The 19,139-nt window shown below is 41.6% G+C and overlaps 1 protein-coding gene across 1 annotated transcript in view; it reads left to right on the forward strand.

Annotated features, from left to right (window-relative positions):
- Positions 1-19,139, forward strand: part of MYO1H (myosin IH) — a 57,276-nt gene that overhangs the window by 22,573 nt on the left and 15,564 nt on the right. The window contains exons 12-21 of the mRNA XM_066601968.1: positions 3,275-3,355; positions 4,986-5,077; positions 5,520-5,614; positions 8,311-8,357; positions 9,901-9,981; positions 10,987-11,092; positions 12,216-12,333; positions 15,611-15,724; positions 16,287-16,363; positions 16,480-16,548. Of these exons, the coding sequence (XP_066458065.1) occupies positions 3,275-3,355; positions 4,986-5,077; positions 5,520-5,614; positions 8,311-8,357; positions 9,901-9,981; positions 10,987-11,092; positions 12,216-12,333; positions 15,611-15,724; positions 16,287-16,363; positions 16,480-16,548 (880 nt within the window). The remainder of the gene's footprint in view (positions 1-3,274; positions 3,356-4,985; positions 5,078-5,519; positions 5,615-8,310; positions 8,358-9,900; positions 9,982-10,986; positions 11,093-12,215; positions 12,334-15,610; positions 15,725-16,286; positions 16,364-16,479; positions 16,549-19,139) is intronic.

A 19,139-nucleotide genomic window follows, 5' to 3' on the forward strand; every position in this document is an offset into this window, starting at 1 on the left:
ATCTCCCACCTTACCAGCACCAAAGCAACCCCAGACCATCACATTACCTCCACCATGCTTAACAGATGGCGTCAGGCATTCTTCCAGCATCTTTTCATTTGTTCTGCGTCTCACAAACGTTCTTCTTTGTGATCCAAACACCTCAAACTTGGATTCATCCATCCACAACACTTTTTTCCAGTCTTCCTCTGTCCAATGTCTGTGTTCTTTTGCCCATCTTAATCTTTTTCTTTTATTGGCCAGTCTCAGATATGGCTTTTTCTTTGCCACTCTGCCCTGAAGCCCAAAATCCCGCAGCCGCCTCTTCACTGTAGATGTTGACACTGGTGTTTTGCGGGTACTATTTAATGAAGATGCCAGTTGGGTACCTGTGAGGCGTCTGTTTCTCAAACTAGAGACTCTAATGTGCTTATCTTCTTGCTTAGTTGTGCAACGCGGCCTCCCACTTCTTTTTCTACTCTGGTTAGAGCCTGTTTGTGCTGTCCTCTGAAGGGAGTAGTACACACCGTTGTAGGAAATCTTCAATTTCTTAGCAATTTCTCGCATGGAATAGCCTTCATTTCTAAGAACAAGAATAGACTGTCGAGTTTCAGATGAAAGTTCTCTTTTTCTGGCCATTTTGAGCGTTTAATTGACCCCACAAATGTGATGCTCCAGAAACTCCATCTGCTCACAGGAAGGTCAGTTTTGTAGCTTCTGTAACGAGCTAGACTGTTTTCAGATGTGTGAACATGATTGCACAAGGGTTTTCTAATCATCAATTAGCCTTCTGAGCCAATGAGCAAACACATTGTACCATTAGAACACTGGAGTGATAGTTGCTGGAAATGGGCCTCTATTCACCTTTGTAGATTTTGCACAAAAAACCAGGCATTTGCAGCTAGAATAGTCATTTACCACATTAGCAATGTATAGAGTGCATTTGTTTAAAGTTAGGACTAGTTTAAAGTTATCTTCATTGAAAAGTACAGTGCTTTTCCTTCAAAAATAAGGACATTTCAATGTGACCCCAAACTTTTGAACGGTAGTGTATGTGCAGTTTATATGTATTTTGCCAATGAGCGCTATGGGCCAGTTTAAAACTCATAATGCTGAGGACAGAATCCTTTAAAGACCAGCATAGAAATTTTTGTGGTATATATTTCTTTGTTTAACCCCTTGAGTGGCGGGTTTCCTACCACCCTGTCAGACCCACCAGGGCAGGTTTTTTAAAATGGTCTAATCATTGAATTTCAACTAATTTTGCAGTTGCATCTCAAGAGCCATAACTTTTTCATTTTTCCATTGACATGGCCATATAAGGGCTTGTTTTTTGCGGGACAAGTTGTGATTTTTTAAACAGGTGGGAGGGGAAAAAAAAATGGGGGAAAAAAGAAAAAAAGGGGCCATGTCATTAAGGGGTTAAATAATGCATTAACTTCCTTCTCTGGGTTATTACGACGCACACAGATACCACATGTGTGATTTTATTTTTGATTTTTTACCAAGTAAAGGGAGACAAGTGTTTTTATTATTTTTTTTTTATTATTTTTTTACTTTTGTTTTTTTTAAACTTTTTTTTTTTGTCCCTTTAGGGGACTTCCACGGGGACCCATTAGGACCCCCTGGTCACATTCCAGGGGTCCGATGGTGACAGCCCTTTACATGCTGCAGTGACAGCCCTTTACATGCTGCAGTCACATAGACTGCAGCATGTGAAGGGTTAACACAGCAGAGATCGGAGGTTTTCTCTCATCTCTGCTGTAAGAGCTGGTACCTAGCTGTCCTCTGACAGCCAAGCACTAGCTCTCCCTGCCACAGAGACCATCGGCTTGCTTCTGACAAGCCGATGGTCTCTATGGCAACCTATAAACAAAGCAGGAGACTTAGAAGCAGGAGATTGCCGGCATATTGGCAATATCTTCTGCTGGTTTTTCAAAGCCCTTGCTTTGTTCTCTGTGGGACTGTGCAGGCAGAGCACAATGCCACAGCTTGTGGCATTGTGCTCTGTAGCTCCCATAGTGATACATAGCCCAGAAATCTTCCGGGCTATATCGCTATGGGCAGTGGAGCTCGTCCCGGAAAATTTCCGGGTGTGCCACTCAAGGGGTTAATAGTAATATCGGACAAAGTAGAATAAAAGGAAAGGAACTTTATGTGTGAAGAATTACTGGGATTGTTTGTTTTCATTTCATGTGTACTTTCTATATTTAGTATTCCTTTAGCCCCTTAAGGACCAAGCACCGTAAATTTACAGCTCTTGGTTCTGGGCTTTAATCCCAGCCAATGGTAAAAATACGGCGTAGGATTAAAGCTCCTGTTTCTGAAATCTAACAGGAGCAGGCCGGGTCCTTGGCTGTTAGTCACAGTGTAGGACCTGGAGGAGAAGGCCAAAGCAGTTTTTACCGCTTCTGCCTTCTCTCTTGCAGGCTACAAAGCACTCAATGAGCACTATGCAGTGAATAGAGATAGCGGAAATGTCACTTCTGCTATTTGACCCAGTGATCATGTGACCACCGGGTGCTCCCTGCCACATCAGAGCTGCAGGGTCCTAGCAGACCCAGATCAGCTATATTAGTGACTATTGATGCTACAAGGGGATGTTTTCCCCTGTAACTGTAACTCCTATGGATACCTCAGCTACAGTGGAAAAGTGTAAAATAAAAAGATAATGTGACCAAGAGGTCTCATATGACATCATGGAGAACATAGATGTTAAAAAAAAATAATTACAAAAATAAGTTAAAAAAAATTACAGAATAAAATGTAAAAAAAAAATTATATATATATATATATAAACACAAACGACCCATCACCAACACAAACCTAAACTGTCACCATATGCGCACTTCAATGCAAGACTATACAAATTATATATAAAAACGTCTGAAACAAAATGTAGAACCCATTCCTGTCCTTTTTTGCGTAAAATAAACAACTAGAAATTTTAAAAAATCTTTTTCTTTTTTTTAGTTTTTTTACCCCCAATAAAATAAATAACCATCACTGCCACATGGGTAAAATCCCTAAAAGATGTCTGGAACTTAACTACCAAAACACCCTGGTCCTTAAGGGGTTAATTGATCAGACTCAGTGAGTAACAGCTAGGCTGGAGAGGGGGAGAAAAGGTCAGACCCTACCTGGAGCTACAGTATTTCCTCTGCTTTGATGACCTTTGATTAGATTATGTAGAATTATATTAAAAATTGCAAAACAAAATAAGAAGAGACTCTGAAAGGTAACCAGTTAAGTGATATTTGATGTGAACAGAAGCTAACGTGTTTCTTCCTAACAGTGGGAACCTATCCAGTATCTTGACAACAAAGTTATTTGTGACTTAATTGAAGAGAAGCACAAGGGAATCATCTCTATAATGGTAATATATAGAACATTGTAATCTCTTCATTCGTACTCTAATCCTATTGACCCTCCAGCCATTCCCACAATGCATCGTCTTGTAATCAAGCTCTTCAGCCCCAGTCACTATGATCCATTGCCTTGAAACTGGAATCAGACGTTCTTGTACGACTTCATTGAAATAAAGAGCAACATTGTCATCCACATTGTTACTAAACAACAGCCAAAATGTGCTTGAAGATGCTTTCCAAGCATCATGGCTGATGATATACTACCTCAAAAGTCCTTTGGGGCTACTTAACATAAAATTATAGCTTTTAGAATAAAAATGATGCTTGCTGATATTTTATAAAATACTGTTAGTTATAATATTTGTATATTCGGTATTAGAGATGAGCGAGTGTACTCGGTAAGGACAGATACTCGAGCGAGTATCGTCCTTACTGAGTACCTGCTTGCCTGCAAAGATTCGGGTGCCGGCGGGGAGCTGCGGGGGAGAGCTGGGGGGAGGAACGGGGGGAAGATCTCTCCCTCTCCTGCTCATTCCCACAACACAGCGCTCACCCTCGCCAGCACCCGAATCTTTGCGGGCGAGCAGGCAGGTACTCGGTAAGGATGAGTATCTGTCCTTACCGAGTATGCTCGCTCATCTCTATTCAGTATCTATCTCCTTTAAATATGTTTTCTTGCATTAGTTCAATTAGCTATGTAAAAATAAAGTTGACAAAAAGTAATCTAAACTCACATGCCACAAAACTGTTCCATATGATCTTATCATGTTTAAGGGGAAAAAACTGTATTCCCATATTAGCCAATATGTCTGCAACAGCTCCAACTTGTAAAAGATGTTGACGGATGTTGGGAGTTACATGTTCATAGCAAAGACATTGAGTACCGCTGCTGTAGGGGTTATATAACTACTTATAACAAGTATGGTCCTGTAGATACCAGTACGTTGCATAGTTGTGGTCTGTCAGATCATCATCGGAAGGTTTACAAGACAATGGTATATCAGTTGTAGTAGAATTGTTTAGATGTCACATATTAGACCTTATTCTTGTTGTATTACACACTTATAACATACATACTTATGACAAGGCACAGATATGGATGTGATTGGTTCGCACTGCAACAGCAAACAAACTTTCACTCCCTTATCAGTGTTTAGCTAAAAATGTTTGTGTATATCTTGTAGCAATTCAAGCCTGCTGACTTTCCCCCCTCCAACAGTAATTTAGGGACCATAAAACTTTCACTCCGCTATCAGTGCCTAGACAAAAAAAGTTTGTTTGCTGTTGCAGAATTCCTTTTAAGTGCGAACCAATCACATCCATATCTGTGCCTTGTCATAAGTATGTATGTTATAAGTGTGTATAAATATGCATGCCTCTTCAGATCCAATCCATAAGCCTGAAGAAGAACCCTGCGTTGGTTCGGAAGCTCGCTATTATTACATCATGTATTTTTGTTAGCCATTAAAAGGTATCATATCTACAAGATTACGTCGTTTCTCTTGCTGAGAACAATCACATATTAGACCCTAGAAACTATATACGTAGTTTATGCGCTTTGTGTTATGATTATGAATCAAAGACATACAATATTTGCAGCCATCATCTTTGAGTATGCCGCTTCTCCTTCTGTTGTAGGATGAAGAATGTTTGCGTCCTGGAGAAGCCACGGATCTCAGCTTTTTAGCAAAACTGGAAGAAAAGGTTGGAGATCACCCTCACTTCCTAACGTAAGCACAAGAGCCTTAGTCTAGAGAATTATATTTCTATGCAGTCTTTATAAAGTAGCAAGAACCTATAGTATAAGCACATAAACCAGGAGTGGCAACATATAAGACCAAAATGGACAGGGAGGGAAGGAGAATTACAACTAGGACAGATACTGCAGTGCAGTTATACAAATTGTTGGTTACTTACAGTTGGCTCTGACCTAGGCTTTGTTTCTCATTTACTTGTACATGGACAACTGGATTAGTAGAAGTAGCAAACATAGGCATTGCAATAGACAAGAAACGGCATGATACATAGCTTGAGTCTACTGTATGTTATAGTGAAGTGTCATGTCCAATCTATCGCAGTACAAATGTAGTTTCTTTTATTGACAGACACATTTGTTGAAGACAGAAATAACTTTTATTGCTGATAAGTTTTATTCTGATGTATACTTCACAGCCGCAAACTTGCGGGCCCTGGAGCCAGAAAGTCAATAGACTGGGTGGACTTCCAGCTTATCCACTATGCAGGGGAAGTCACATACTGTGCTGTAGGTAAGAGAGGAACTGTAATTGGAACAGTAAAAATCTCAGTAAGGTGTAGAAAATAATCATGATTTAAAATATTTAAAGGATATGAACACCTTTAAAGGGGTTATGCCAAAATCTAAGGTTTTTCCCTATCCACAGGAAAGAGGATAACTTTATGATTTGAGGTGGGGTGGGTGTGGGAGGGGTCTTACCTATGAAACCCCACCCATCCTGCGAATGGGTGTCCCATGTCCCCCTATTCTGTTACTGCAAACTTGCTGCCCCCACCTGCAGTGATGTCAGACTGACTGTAACAACAGTCGAGCATGCATGGCTGTCACTCTATTCATTTCAATGGGACTTACAGAAATGACCGATTACAGGGGCTTCAGCAGTCGCCTTTGTGGACTGTCGCTCCATTCAATCTCCTCCTCACTGTGGGGGGTGCAGGAGGACAGGGGTACATTAGACCTTGTTCATGGGATCAGTGGGGGTCTCAGCAATGAAATAAGGATAACTTTAGATTTTGGGATAACCCCTTTAATAGTGTTTTTTTTAATAGTTAATTTGCTTCCTGATTGCAAAATTAAGCAACTTTCTAAACAGTCTTCATTAAAAATTTCCCACTATTTTGCTTCTGCAGAATGTGCATAACTCCTTCACCTAGCTGGCTGTCCTGCTGCTTTTGACACTCCTGGTTGTGTTGGCTCATTCTAATCTACTCCTTTCTTGTCTCAGTATTAGAGCTGGTAGCAAGGAAGGGGAGCATCATGTACAAAGCTGATCAGAGTAAAGGGAGGGGAATAGTGTCCAGTTTTTGAGGGAAGGCTGATTCTTCAGGCTGTAGATAGAGAGAAAAGCACACATAAGGTGGTCTGGAGGGGAAGGGGAAGGGGAAGGGGAGAATTGCATAGGCTGAGTATGAATATAGCGAAAGGAAAAAATGACTATAGACTCTGCAGGATGAGGGAGGAGGAATAACACACTGCTCAGCATCAGTGTCTGTTATCACAAGGGAGACTAGGTCCTTCACGACTGTAGAAGGAGAAATCAGTATAGGAATGCTATATAAGAGCTCATAAAACAACATCCTGGACACACAAACACACAGCATGTATTAGTGGCAGGGACATATCCACTTGAGAAAATCTAAAACTTGTAGCAGGTTGCAAACTACATATCATATCACATACAAACTACTTATCACATACATATTGTTCCATCTGAGAAAGCTAGGACATGAAACACGTGTTGAGTCATAGTAGAATGTTGTCAGTGGACCCTGGGTAACTATGTTAACTTGATTTGACAATTAGCCTATGTATTTATGTGAGCGTGGTATACTAAATAGTTACATTTTGTATTGGAGTTCCCTATAGCGTGGTCTTATGACTTGGAATTGTTTTGGAATCCTTTTTGTAAGAAACCTTATGATTCAAAAATGTTTTTATCTTAATGTCGATACTTTACTATTACTCTGGATTGTACATGACTCCATTATCTTTGTAGAAATAGAGTTTAATTGTGGAGTTTCTACCTATCATTGTTTGATTATGGAAGGGCTTGGAAGATTTATTCAGAATGCGCCAAGCCCAACTTTGGATTATATATCCTAAAAGTTACATTGCACTACATATCAGAGGCTCTGAAAATGAATGAAAGAATGGACATTACAACCTGAAACTTAGTGCAGATTCTTTAAGTCAAAGTAAACATTTATGTAAAAATAATTTTTCAATGCCAACGCTAACCATAGCCTTTCACCCTTGGAGAATACTAATTCTAAGTGTACCATAGATCCGGGGCTGTTCACAAATCTTCCCTTCCTCTCCTCCCAAGTATTTGTTGTATAGTCAGTAAGAGAAATAGTAGTGGCAAAAAACGAAGTGGAGCTACCCAAGTAAGGATCCAGTGGTGAAGTGCCGAGGTGGTTTTTTCAAGTTAATTGTTCTATATACAGTAAAAAAGGAGGTGTGCATCAATCTTTGGGTGCTGCCAGGCCAATGACTGTACAATAGAGATGAGCGAGCATACTCGCTAAGGCAAACTACTTGAGCGAGTAGTGCCTTATGCGAGTACCTGCCCGCTCGTCTCTAAAGATTCGGATGTCGGCGGGGAGCGGCAGGGGAGAGCGGGAAGGAACGGGGGAGAGCGGGGAGGAACGGGGGGGAAGACCTCTCTCTCACTCTCCCCCCCCCCCGCTCCCCACTGCTGACTCCCGCAACTCACCGCTCTCCCCCGCCGGCACCCGAATCTTTAGAGACGAGCGGGCAGGTACTCGAGTAAGGCACTTCTCGCTCGAGTAGTTTGCCTTAGCGAGTATGCTCACTCATCTCTACTGTACAACCTATGTGGGTGATCATTAATGGTTGTGGAACAAGAAAGTTGCTAGTTTTTATTCCATAATGAATAACACTTTCTTTTTATATTCGAATAAGTGCACAATTTTCCAAAAAGGGTTGCGCCACGCTGCGAGCCACTTTTAGACTTTCTCGTTCGACTGCATAGTCAGTAGTAAGTGCAATTGTGGCAGCTAATTTCTGCCCTGGAATTTTTGTCTTCGGCAGTCAGACGGCAGGCTTCTTAGGCTTAATTCCCCAATATTTACTGTATTATCGCTGAACAGTTGTCACATAGAGTGACTCCATATGTATAAAGATCAAAGCTAAAAAAATGTAATGCCCCTCATTTACTTTTGTTTTCTCATTTTATTTGTTAAGGATTTTTGGAGAAAAATAATGACTTGCTTTACAGGAATCTGAAAGAGGTAAGCACCCTTATGCTGAGATTGTGTGTATTATTTAAGCATGAACATGACTGCCATAAAACATACAGCATGGAAAACATGAATATTTCTATTACAGCTTACAATATTCTTTATTAAAATTTTCAAGAAAAATATATACCAAAATGACCCCAACACCAAGACTTATTCAACAGAGAGGGCAGATAAGATCCCAATATATGAGGAGACCAAAGTGCAATTATACTGTAAAAGCACACTGTTGTAATATATTTATAATGTTTGACGTAAAAACACAACCAGGTCTAGTAGTCTTAAAGGGGTTGTCCATGATTATAAAAACATGGCCGCTTTCTTCTAAAAAAGGCATCACACCTGTCCATGGGTTGGGTTTGGTCTTGCAGCTCAGTTCCATTCCATTCAATAGAGCTGAGCTACAATACAAGACACAACCCATGGACAGGCATGGTGCTGTATTGGGAAGAAAACAGCCATGTTTTTGTAATCCTGGACAACCGCTGTAGTCCTATTTGTGTGGCAGGGAAAACCTAAGTGTTAGAGAACTGAAAAATCTCATAGAAATCAAACAGTAATAAAATATCGAGGCAGAGTCTAAGTATGAGGATAAAGAAGAAGTCGCTTAATGCTTTGTAGATATCATTATAGCCATCCTGTGACCATCAGGTGTTTCAGCGTATTAAGAATGGTGGTATGGGGGTGTCATCAAGAAATTATTTAATCTTGGTTATTTCATTGATTTTTAAAATTCACCCTAAAACAATGAAGGTTGTTCACAAAGGCTTAGTGTGACTAACATAGTAACCATCCACATATGCCAAGTGAGGCCTTTCTTGATGTATGGGGCCATGGACATCAGAGGTCATTCCGTTTTAAAAGACGGTGATATAAATACAATAATAAAGGCCATTACAATATTCAGAAATATACTAAGTAAATTACATGGAATAGTTGTATGTCATTGAGTCATGGGATGGAAAGGAGCAGTAGCATTAATCAGAGGTAGAGAAGAGCGAGTATACTCGCTAAGGCACATTACTCGAGCGAGTAGTGCCTTAGCCGAGTATCTCCCCGCTCGTCTCTAAAGATTCGGGGGCCGGCGGGGAGCCGCGGGGGAGAGCGGGGGAGGAACAGAGGGGAGATCTCTCTCTCCCTCTCTCCCCGCCGCTACTCACCTGTCACCCGCGCTGGTCCCCGAATTTTTAGAGACGAGCGGGGAGATACTCGGCTAAGGCACTACTCGCTCGAGTAATGTGCCTTAGCGAGTATACTCGCTCATCTCTAGTTATTATATATCAAATTCATGGAAACCAAAAATGTTTCCTTCAAGCAGAGTTGTACTGTTAGATCAATTACTGGCCTACAAATATGTTGTCCTCTGAATCATGCTCACACTATATTAAATGTATTACATCATTTACTGGAGAACTGATTTACTGAGCATTTGCCATATTTTGTTAGGCAATCGGAAGACTGTAAGGAAATCTATAATTTACATTATCTGCACCATATTTTTTCCTGTATATTAACGGCAATTCCTGTTGTCTAGGTGCTTACAAAATCTAAAAATTATATATTAGGGGATTGTTTTCACCCTTCAGAACTGGACAACAGAAAACGACCTGAGACTGTAAGTTTCCTTTTCTGCTGTGTGTATTAGCACCCTTTATGCACGTCATAATGATCATACAATGAATGGCAGGAATGAGTAGGCAAAGATAATGTTTCTTTCTAAATAGGTCCAAAGTTCTGGGCTAATTAATTTCATATGTTTTAAAGCTATGTTTAAGCTAAGCTCAGTTACAGAGCTCCATATCTCCTAAAAATAAAATAACTATTGAGTTCCCCGGATCTGTCTTCAGTAAGTCCCCCTGATGGATGCACACAGACAGAATTGTATATTTTAAGTGTTCTGACCGTAGTAAACGACAGCTTATTGCTAAGTATGAATCATCACTGGATGATTCTGGAGGTCCAACTGAGGAACTCACATCATTATGGACCCGTTTACCTAAATTGAGGAGGGCCTCAGATCGGGTTCCCAATGCTGTAAAATAACAAAGCAGCGGATACCCCCCCACTCGTCCCCTGCCACCGGTCCGGTCACACTGCTGACATCATCTTTACAGGCTATAAGCAGCCTGAGTCATCTACAAACAAGCTGCTGCAGCCAGTGATCGCTTAGTGCTGTTATTGGCTGCAGCAGCAAGTTTGAAGGATGTCACATGTAGCTTGTAAACAAACACAATGGACACTGGAGCCGACAGCGGGGATGAGCAGGAAGCTGGTAGAGGGAGTATCTACTGCTTTATGTTACAGCATGGGGAACCCAGTGAGAGGCACTTTATATAACTCGGAAAACCCCTTTAATCAGAGCTGTAGGGGCCAGGGCCATTTAAGGAGGTAAGTATGGCTAATATATTTCTATTTTATTACATTCTTTACATGTATAATTTTTTGGGTCACAGAAAACCCTTTTAAAACAATATTTTTAGAATTGCCTGTTAAGTATAATGTAAAGGTTAATTAAATTAAAAATATTAACCAAGCTAATGGTAGGTACCTAAATGAAAAAAGTAAAGAAAATCTGGAGTACCTACCCACCTCACCCTATTTACTGTACCTGACCTTTTAGGTGACCACTCAATTCAAGAATAGTTTGACAAGTCTAATAGAAATCCTGATGTCCAAGGAACCAGCATACATTAGATGCATCAAACCAAACAATGACAAGCTGCCAGGTAAGACCCAGAAGCCTGTACAGAACATACCTATGATCATAGGTCAACCAACCAAAGCCAAGGATGCCTAATAGTGCATAGGAAATAAAATGATTGATTTTCAATTTGCGGTCGTAATTTAACAGCACACATGAGATGTGGGGCCACCATAAGAGATGTCTGTGTCCCATATATATCTCCTATCCTATTTCGCCAAGAGAATATATGTACAGAAATGTCATTGTAAAATGTGGACAGCTCACCCATAAATCATACTCTCTGAACAGCCCTTATACATTGTTCTCTGCCTAATTATATAGAGTTCACTTATATTTGCTCATTATAGAAGAAAAGCTGTATTGGTGACTGTCCTATAAACATACTTTACCTATACAGGTAACTTGAATTCTATTGAAGGTGTTAAACCTGCTGCAGATCCACGACAAAATCCACGACAAAACCGCCAGCAAATCAGCTACGTGTGAACACACCTTTATGATGAGCCTGCCGTGTACAGTATATGTTACAAGATTAAAGAGAATGTGTCACAGGATAAAATCAGAGGGGCTGGCTGCATGTCTCTGCCGCCACAGCCCTGTAGACTCTATCCCTCATATTCTGCCATACTCCCCTCCCTTTGCCTGGGCCGGCTCTTCTTTGGCCGGCTCCTGGTGCTGTCAAAGTGTCAAGTAGGAGGTCCCCATTGCTTACACTCAATGCATGACATCGGACTGTCAATAAAGTGTGACATCACCCTCTAAGTGTGAGCAATGGGTAACACCCACTTGACACATTGATAGCGCCAGGAGACAGACTTGAGAAGAGCATGAAAAAAAGAGTCAGCATGGCCTCGGCTGCAGCCAGCCCCACTGATTTTATCCTGTAACAAGTCCTCTTTAAAAGGGCACATTTACTAATGCTTATGTAGAGCTCTACTGTATGCCAGTGTGTAATTGTAGTGCGGTTTGTGCTGTAGGGCGCAGCTAATAAAATAATCACCATACAATGCTACTGAATGGGAAAGCGGCAGCTATAGAGTGAGAATGCTAATAGGATTTCTTATACTTTTATTCAAAGATTTGTTAGCTGAATGTCGCACAATCATTTCTCTATCTGAAAACTTCGTGTTGATCTGTTCATACAGGAAAATTTGATGATATATTGGTCCGCCACCAGGTGAAATACCTCGGTTTAATGGAGCATCTAAGAGTCAGAAGAGCAGGATTTGCGTACCGTAGGAAATATGAGACATTCCTACAGAGGTAATTTGTTTGCTCATTGAAAAATGTTATTTATTTCTGTTTGTGTTTTTTTCTTAAGTGGGAAACAACAGTGTATGAACATTTCACAAAACCAAAATCTGCCTAAGGGCTTATTCACACGCATATATCAGCTGCCGTTTTTCATGGCCGAAATACGCTACCATCTGATGCATTGGATTCCAATGCATCAGATCACACAGGCATATTCCCGCGGCATAAAAACACCCAGCGCTTTTACACCGGGCAGGAAAGATAGTCCTGGAACTATCTTCCTGGCTGGGCTACGGCTGCTGTCATAGACTCCTATGGGAGCCAATGACAGCGCCGGAGAAGGGAGGTGGGAGGGAGTTTAGCACCGTGACTGCTAAACTCTCCCCCCCCCCTTCTCTCCTCCTCTCCGCCCCTTGCCACTGTTTGCAATGGGAGGGGTTGTGGTGGGGGTGGAGCTAAGCTCTGCCCCGCCCCTCCCATTGCAAACAACAGCAAGGGGCAGAGAGGGGGTGGGAGCTCAGCACACTAGCTCCTGTCCTGTCCCGCCTCCTCCCCTTGCAGAGAACCAGCGAGGGGGAGGAAAGAAGGAGAGAGTTTAGCTGTCTCCCCCGCCCGACGGCATATATGCCAAGCCCGTGCATCAGATGGTAGCGTATATTGGCTGCCGTGAAAACCCCGGCCGATATACACTCGTGTGAATAAGCCCCCATGCTGGGCTCACACCGGTGTATGATTTGAATGTTTTATGCAGGCGCTGTATGCCCATGTGATACACGGTAACTCACAGTTAATCAGTTACATTGATTTATGCAGTTCTGATCACATTAGCATGTCGGAATTGCATAATAAGTTACAATTGCTGCTCGTCTTGATCAACCGTATGATAAAATCGACCCGATTTTTGCATAAGCAAATCTGGTTAGTCCAAACCGATTTTTGATCAAAATCAAGGGAAAATCGAATTTCCCATAATACTTATTGAAGAGGTCAGCGGGCAACCAGTCAGCAGCAAATGTGTCCTTTATCTTGCATATGGGCAGCAGTTTCATTGGACGCCTGCATCACATGACTTAGCCATATATAACATAGGCACAGTGTAACCAGCAGCCATTTTACAGTTAAACATAGGACAGAGAAGCTGCATCAGGTTTATATGCCTACATAACATGTGGTCTGTTGTTAATAGGTACAGATATTCTATAGAGGATATATTGCTGCTGGCGTAAAAGAGAACTTAAAAGGGGTCTTATTGGAGGGAGCAGAGAAAGTTGCTGCATCATGTTTATATGCCTATATGAAACATGGTCTATACATTGAAGAGGGCTGTGGCTATAAAACAAGTCCAAATCATCACCCCTCCACCACCTTGGTATGAGGTGTTTGTGTATCAATGATATGCTGTGTTTAGCGCTCACCAAATATGGTGCTGAGCATTATGGCCAAACATCTCCACTTGGTCTCATCTGTCCAAAGTGCATTGTTCTAGAATCTTGTAGTGTGTTCAGATGCAACTTTGTAAACTTTAGTTGTGCTGCCATGTTTTTAGAAAGAAGAGATTTTCTCTTGGCAACCATTACAAACAAGCAACACTTGTCTAGTGTTTTTCTAGTTCTTCTGTCTTCGACTTGAACATTTAACATGTTTAACCAAGGCCTTTAGAATATGAGATGTAGCCATAGGGTTTTCTGCAATTTCTCAGAGCATTGCATTGTCTTATCTTAGTAACATCTTGAAATGTTTTTACTTGGTAATAATCTTTCTCACTGTAAAATGATGGACTCCAAATAGTTTGGAAATGGCCGTATAACCCTTTCCAGATTGATGGACAGCAGCAATTGCTTCTCTAAGATCATTGCTGATGTCTTTCCTTATTGGTATTGTGTTAATAGACTCCTGAATGCTCCAAACCAGCAAACAGCCTCAACCTTTGCTTTTATAGAGGTAGTCACACTTGCTAATGATCAGTTATCAAGGGCATTTGATTAGTAGCAGTGGGCGCTACTTACCTTCCTAATTTTTATGGAAGCAGTAAGGGTGTACTTTATTTTTTTTACACACTGCTTCTGCTTTTTGGCCTAGTTTTTGGTAAATAAATAATGACACAGTGTAATTTGTCACTTGACGCAGTTCATCAGAGGGTAAATTTACATAACTTTAAGACTTTCTAAGGACCATGTGTTCTTTTTATTATGCCCTAATAAATAAAACCATAGCATTTAAAGAGGGTGTATTTAGTTTTTCTCATGTGTGATTGTTCTCAGTGAGAGAAACCAAGTTAGCTTGTAGATATGATACCTTTTAATAGCTAACAAAAATGCATGATGTTACAGCAAGCTTTCGGGGATATCTCGCCCCCTTCATCAGGCTATTAAATGAGACCAGTTTGGATGGCACATAATTATAACATACAGATGCAGAGGGGAGGGAACACATTCCTCTTGATCCAAATAAATGTTCACACACACAAATTTGAGAGTGTTTTGGACCAAAAACCTAAAACAACAGACAAACTGAGCCGAGGCATAAATCGTAAATCAGTCCACTGAGCACAGGACAGTTTTATGATGTGTCTTATCTCTCCTTCAACATGCACCTGTAAGGAGATGCAGCACCACCTATTGGATGGCAACATTATTACAAGTCAAGTTCTGAATTGTTATGACGTTTTAAAGAAAGGGAAAAAAAAATATGTTTGGGAAGAGGACAACCGTCTTGACCTCCTTCAGACCTTTCATATTTTCCACTTATGCAAGAATCCCAGGCTGAGGTTCATTCCATTCTTGAGGGTATCAAACATGGCCATAAATTTGTACTCCCAAATTCTTCTGTGATGCTGCGAATTGAAATTGCCCTTTTCCTCATGACTGTAGCTGAATTAGTCTGTTGGGAACTACTGCAGATCTAATTTGATAAGTGGATTGTATTATGTGAAGCTTTCTCTAGGGCTTTTATCAACCTATACTACTGTTGCAGATCCAGGGAGACCTCTAAATCTTGTTTCTAAGCCACTATATAGGGTAATTTAGAAGAGGGAGCAGCGTGTGCACATACTGTGATCCTGGAAAAGTTGAAATGTGCATTCAATATCATAATAATTGCAAAAAATCTGAAGTATGGCATTTTTTTTTAGAGATATACAAAAAGATTTAGGTGTTTTAATTTTACGCATTCAGACAACAAAGCAAAAATTCCACTCTGTGCGTGAATGCCTCTTACCAGTGTGCTAAGGCTGTATCACAAAACACTTCATAGAATAAAATAACTCTAATTTTTATTTCTTATATAGATATAAATCATTGTGTCCACAAACATGGCCAAACTGGGCTGGTCCTGCACGAGAAGGAGTCGAGATATTGGTGAAGTATATTGGTTACCAACCGAATGAATACAAGCTCGGAAGGTAATTTTAATGCATATAGAACACAAAAGGAAGCAACTTTTCAACATACTCTTGATTTAATATATGATACTGTTTTGTGTACACAGCTTCTATGGTATGTATACCCACAATATGTGTCTTCATGGTTAACCCTTTCCAATCCAATTTGTATCCTGGTTTTCCTAGGGGGCTTACTCTTTTTCTGCCGTTATACAACAGCGCTATATGCTGGCTAAAGCCAGTACTGCATGAGGTGACACGTTGGATAGGCTTCGAGAGCAGAGAGGCTGGCAATATACAGTAAGAGAACCCTGACGGATGTCTTTCAACGTCAGAGCTGTACAGCCTTAAATCATAATGTCTTTAGACGTCAGACAGTGGATTGGAAAGGGTTAAAGCATACAGTATATACAAGTCCTGCGTAGTCTAATCCTGCAGTCATGTATTATGTCACTTCCTCTGTCCCCTCTTCTACTGTTTGCAGGTTGATTGATAAAGAGGGTAAAGGAAAATGTCCCTTTTCTATACACCATTCCTAAATACTGAAATGTTAATTTGGTCCTTGTGCTGTAATCTTTTCCAGGACAAAGTTATTCATCCGTTTTCCTCGCACTTTATTTTCCACTGTGGATGCCTTTGAAGTAAAAAAGAATCAGTTGGGTAATAATCATTATTACGAATCTGTCACACACATCAGTCTAATCAGCTACAGTATATCAAATTTACATATGAAATTAGTTTGTACTAAATGTACTTTTTTTCCCTTTAATCTTTAGTTTCTAAAATCCAAGCCAAATACAGAGCGTGTTTAGGAAAAAGAGCCTTTTTGAAAAAGAAGGAAGCAGGTACAGCGACCCATGGATTCTGCAGTAACATGTTCATTTTAAAGATGTCTATATTGGGCCGGCTGTCCACGCCTGGAGCGATATCCGCCGCGGGAGCTGCCGCAGGGGAGCATTGTGTCACCACGATTTTCCACTATGAATCTATCATTATGATTAGAGATGAGCGAGCACCAAAATGCTCGAGTGCTCGTTACTCGAGTCAAACTTTCAGTGATGCTCGAGAGTTCGTTTCGAGTAACGAACCCCATTGAAGTCAATGGGCGACTCGAGCATTTTTGTATATCGCCGATGCTCGCTAAGGTTTTCATTTGTGAAAACCTGGGACATTCAAGAAAGTGATGGGAACGACACAGAAACGGATAGGGCAGGCGAGGGGCTACATGTTGGGCTGCATCTCAAGTTCCCAGGTCCCACTATTAAGCCACAATAGTGGCAAGAGTGAGACCCCCCCCCCCCACACACACACTGTCAGCATAAAGATCGTTCTCCTCTGCCACAGCTGTAACAGCTGTGGCAGAGAAGAACGATGTTAGCCCATTGAATTCAATGGAGCCGGCAATGCAGCTGGCTCAATTGAAAGCAATGGGCTGCCGGCGATCGCAGGATGAATTGTTGGGAAGGGCTTAAATATATAAACCCTTCCCTGCAATTCATCCAGAAATGTGTAAAAATTAAAAAAAAATATACTCAACTTGTCCCAGCAGAACGATGTTAGCCCATTGAATTCAATGGAGCCGGCAATACAGCCGGCTCCATTGAAAGCAATGGCCTGCCGGCGAGCGCGGGATGAATTGTCGGGAAGGGCTTAAATATATAAGCCCTTCCCTGCAATTCATCCAGAAATGTGTAAAAAAAAATATATATATACTCACCTTGTCCCGGCAGAACGATGTTAGCCCATTGAATTCAATGGAGCCGGCAATACAGCCGGCTCCATTGAAAGCAATGGGCTGCCCGCGATCGCGGGATGAATTGTCGGGAAGGGGTTAAATATATAAGCCCTTCCCTGCAATTCATCCAGAAATGTGTAAAAATAAAAAATATATATATACTCACCTGGTCCCGGCAGACGGAGTTCAGCGCGGCCAGCGGCAGTCCTCCTGATCTGCTCTGAACAGCTGTGAGTAGTATTCAGCAGCCGGGGATTTAAAATCCCCGCCTGCTGAATGAGCTGCCTCCAATTGGTCACAGCCTGACCAATCAGAGGCAGATTCCAGTCACACACCCATTCATGAATTTATGAATGGGTGTGTGACTGCTGCCTCTGATTGGCTCAGCGGGACCAATCAGATGAGAGGCAGCAGTCACTCACCCATTCATAAATTCATGAATGGGTGTGTGAGTGGAATCTGCCTCTGATTGGTCAGGCTGTGACCAATTAGAGGCAGCTCATTCAGCAGGCGGGGATTTTAAATCCCCGGCTGCTGAATACTACTCACAGCTGTTCAGAGCAGTTCAGGAGGACTGCCGCTGGCCGCGCTGAACTCCGTCTGCTGGGACCAGGTGAGTATATATATATTTTTTATTTTTACACATTTCTGGATGAATTGCAGGGAAGGGCTTATATATTTAACCCCTTCCCGACAATTCATCCCGCGATCGCGGGCAGCCCATTGCTTTCAATGGAGCCGGCTGTATTGCCGGCTCCATTGAATTCAATGGGCTAACATCGTTCTGCCGGGACAAGGTGAGTATATATATTTTTTTTTTTACACATTTCTGGATGAATTGCAGGGAAGGGCTTATATATTTAAGCCCTTCCCGACAATTCATCCCGCGCTCGCCGGCAGGCCATTGCTTTCAATGGAGCCGGCTGTATTGCCGGCTCCATTGAATTCAATGGTCAGTGCTCATTTAATCGAGACGAGTACCGCGTGGTGCTCGTCACGAGTAACGAGCATCTCGAGCACCCTAATACTCGAACGAGCATCAAGCTCGGACGAGTATGCTCGCTCATCTCTAATTATGATAGGTTCATCACGGAAAATCGCGCCATGCCACGATTTTTATACATAAGTGTACATCGGCCTGCGCTTTCCTTAGTTATCCTATGGAAAGCGCTCATTGCGTTACCCTGTGCAGATTATCGGCATGGGTAACGCAGTGAAATATCGCCCATGGACAGGAGGCCTTACTGTGCTGGTAAGAGGCTCTCTAGTTTTGACATAAGGTCAAGGATATAAGTAGACTTCATTATTTGCAGTGAAGCAGGTAGTGTTACGACTACTTTATCATGCAGATGTGGTACTCCAAGCTAAAAGCCTTTGTCACATGTAAATTGCCTCTTTTAATGGTTGATTTACTTCTCGTGGTCATGACCATTGTAGAATAAGAACTATTTTCAATCCGAGGCTATCAATAATACAGCAGTTAGCAGAATTTTTTGATCTGTAGTTTTACAACAAAAGTATCCTTACTTTGGTGGTTTTTTACCTTTGTATAAAATACACAGTATTAGGACTTACTGATATACGGCGTCCCTTTCTGCAGGGGGGGGGGGACAGCTGGAAGAGCTGGGAGCAGTGCTCTGAGCTCCCGCCCCCTCTCTGCCTCCTCTCTGCCCCTCTACACTATTTGCAATGAGGGGAGGC

The sequence above is a fragment of the Eleutherodactylus coqui genome, chromosome 5 (genome assembly GCF_035609145.1).
Source record: "Eleutherodactylus coqui strain aEleCoq1 chromosome 5, aEleCoq1.hap1, whole genome shotgun sequence".
NCBI lineage: Eukaryota > Metazoa > Chordata > Amphibia > Anura > Eleutherodactylidae > Eleutherodactylus > Eleutherodactylus coqui.